Genomic DNA, 3,220 nt, shown 5'->3' with positions numbered 1-3,220 from the left:
AGATTTAATCTCCTAGATCATATATATATTTCGGTTTTCAAATTTCAAGATAGCATGGTATGCTATTTCATTTTCATCGTCTTTATTAACTAAACCCTGTGAATATCAATAACTTTCGTCGCCGTGAGTCACCGTTACCGGCGGCAATCTAGCCGGAAGTTCTCCAGTGCAATTCCACCTGAAGCCGCCCATTCTTGGAATCGATCAGATGATATTTCTCGTTGATCCGTTTGTTGTTCACAACATCCGCAAGGCTTATATCGACATAACCCAAAGATTCCTGAAAAAAACAGAAGAATTAAAACCCTAAATCATACAGTGTTTACAAAAATCCATTGATGATCTTACCTTCGGATGAATTAATCCCATCCGTTTCGAAGTACTAACAACTTCGATATGCATTTTCTCATTCGTCGGTGGCTCTTCTAACGTAAATGTAAACTCTTCTTCCCATCTCGGATCTCGAGTCTTCTTCATCGGCTGTAAATCACCCAAAAAAAACTGTAAAAAAACACGCAATTCAAGAAGCAATTAGCGTCAATTTTGAATTGGGGAAACAAACCTTAGTTCTTTTTTCTTCGCCTTGGAAAAGCACACGAACGGAAGGATTTGTATGATGTTTTCCTTCGAGATCTTCGCCTTCATGGATTATAACAACAAGCAAGCCGCCGCCCTCCGGAGTTCCCACCGGAGCTTTCTGCATCGCACTAACTTCTTCAACGTCAGTCGGTATCTGGTCTTTTCCGAAGGGTTTGTACATGACTTCAACCACGATTTGACCTCGTGATTTATCGTTATGCGAATCGTTGGGATCCATGTTCTTGAGTAGATCGAGAGTTAGGGTTTTTGGTTCTTCGGGAGTTAGATCTTTCAAAGGTACACGATTCATCCCCATTTTATCATGCTTCCCTACCGATTCCCAATCGAAAACCATGATTTCTAGAGTTTGAACTTCTGGATCTTTCACAACTAGATTGAATTCTTCATTCCATTCAGGATTCAAGTTCTTGTGTTTTACAGTCGTCTTCTTCGATGGCAACTTATCATCTGTTAGTGTCAATTTCGCATAAGGATCAGAAGCACCCAGAAGATCTTTCTTTTTAAGCTTCATTGCTTTTACAACTTTCACGTTTAGCATTCCAACAGGTCGCTTCATAGCTCTGCCATTTTCGAACATGAAGAATTCTTTATTTTTGCAAACGAAAATGGAGAAAGATCAAAATCAAATACTTACTTTGTAGGATCCAAAATTGCGACCTCAAGAACTTTCGGCCATAAATACATGTTCGCTACCTGATCTTTGATGAGTTCCTGAAGAGAAAAACAAATTTCACCAGTAAAAACCCAATCTTTAACTCCATTTTCGTTTTAACAAACAAACATACCTGAACGAACCCATACAAACCAGGAATCGACATTAGATCTGCCCCGATTAATTTTACTCCAAAATCAACATGAGGCTGTGTAAAAGATATATATACATTACATAATGTTTTGAACTTTGAAATACTAAAGTTGCATATATACATTTTTTTTTAGAATCTAATCTTGAAAAACGCTAACCTTGTCCATTAGAGAAACTAGAATTTTACAAAAACATGGAAAAGTTGGAACCAATGGCTTTAAAGTGATTCTTGGAGATGCAAATACTTGCAAATCAACAATCTGAATAGTGGGTCTTAGCCCAAAGGCCTTAACACCTACATGAATGTTAGGATTTGCTGCCCATTTGAACGATGGTTCCATAATTATCTCTTTTTCATCTGTAGTATAAACTTTCATTCCTGAATTAAAGAAACTAACATCATAAACATGTAAAAAAGTAGCAAATTAAGTATCAAAAGATGTAATTATGTAAAAAAGTTTAACCTTGAAAAGTAGGAGGTAAGCTGCCTAATGTAAGTGAATCGAATTCAACTTCATCGATTTTGTATTGAGGAGTTTGTTCTTTGATCATTGGTTCAACTGTTGCCAAAACGGTTTTGCAAATTGCCTACAAAAACATTGGAAATATTATATTCTTAACAATCATTTGGGGTTTAACATGTTATGTTATACCTTGTCTAGATATGGCCACATTAATTCAAGAAACTTGTTAAGCCAATCAACCTATGGATAAACAATGAATCATTATTAAAATCATACAACATAATCGAGATATAAAAAACGAAATGATGAAGAAGCAACAAGTTACACGATCATGGTCGGGATTTTTCACCCAAATGGGTATTTCAGGGAACATTCTTTGAAGAGTTGGTTCGTCTTGCTCAACCAAAGGCTTAATTTCAGGATTCTTGAGGAGGAAACACAAACGAATTAATATTGTATTAAACATCAAAATCTTAATCGATTCAGAAGAAAGAGGCACGGGATTCTTAATTTAAAACTGACCTCAACATCAGATGATTGGATGAAGATGAAGAGAAAATAACCAATCACAAGTCCAAGTGTGATCCCAATCCCAAAACCGAAAGCCCCAGCAATGGCGCTGATTATACCCATCTACACTCTCGTATCAGATCACACAATTTTGTCTACGATTCCAACAATTATGATTCAAAATTGCATAATCTGATTAAAAGAAAAGACCCGAAAATGATGATGACAGTTATGATTTAGAAGTTTATAATCTGGTGATAGTTTGTTGAATGACAGAATTTGGGTAATGAGAAGGGAATTATGATTCAAAGATCAAAATTGTGTAATTTGTGGATGATTTCTTTACATATGAACTCGAATAATGTAAACCTAAAAAACCCAGAACAGGAAAGACAATTATGATCCGAAATTGCAAAATCCAATGACAAATTCTTCCGAAATCAATTCATAGAATAGAAACCCACAAATTACGAAGTCTGATTACAATTTCTTCATGGATCAAGCGCTCTCTGTTAAAAGATATCCAAAGGAAACAATAAAGAGCACAAATACAAGAACATGAAAGTGCAAAACCCGAAAGGGAAAAAAAACCAAAGAAGAAGAAACCGAAGAAATATTTATTTTGATCCCCTAAAAATCTGCAACATTTTCGTACATAATATTGTGATGATACACACTATAAATGGAAAGCTTTTATTAATGTAATGCATAGCCAACGTGATCCGTACCCATCGGTTTTGGTGAATGTTTAATGTGTTTTTAGACAATTCTAATCAATAAATCAGGTGAACTTTTTTGTAATCACAGAATCAGAAAAACTCAGAGTTATGACACACACAGA

At 35.4% G+C, this 3,220-nt stretch overlaps 1 protein-coding gene across 1 annotated transcript; it reads right to left on the bottom strand.

The window, feature by feature from the left end:
* LOC145132457 (synaptotagmin-2-like) lies at positions 1-2,958 on the bottom strand. Its single transcript, XM_079067238.1, has 10 exons — positions 2,392-2,958; positions 2,195-2,293; positions 2,059-2,109; positions 1,870-1,993; positions 1,564-1,784; positions 1,386-1,460; positions 1,235-1,311; positions 563-1,160; positions 349-480; positions 1-280 (listed from the first exon to the last, which is right to left on the bottom strand). The coding sequence occupies exons 1-10, from the start codon at positions 2,500-2,502 to the stop codon at positions 149-151; spliced, it is 1,620 nt and encodes a 539-aa protein (XP_078923364.1). The 5' UTR covers positions 2,503-2,958; the 3' UTR covers positions 1-148.
* Positions 2,959-3,220: the final 262 nt, after the last annotated feature.

The sequence above is a fragment of the Lactuca virosa genome, chromosome 8 (genome assembly GCF_052849685.1).
Source record: "Lactuca virosa cultivar CGN04683 chromosome 8, Lactuca_virosa_CGN04683_v6, whole genome shotgun sequence".
NCBI classification, from domain to species: Eukaryota; Viridiplantae; Streptophyta; class Magnoliopsida; order Asterales; family Asteraceae; genus Lactuca; species Lactuca virosa.
The sequence above is the reverse complement of the archived record's forward strand: the minus strand, read 5'-3'. Positions and strand labels throughout refer to the sequence as shown.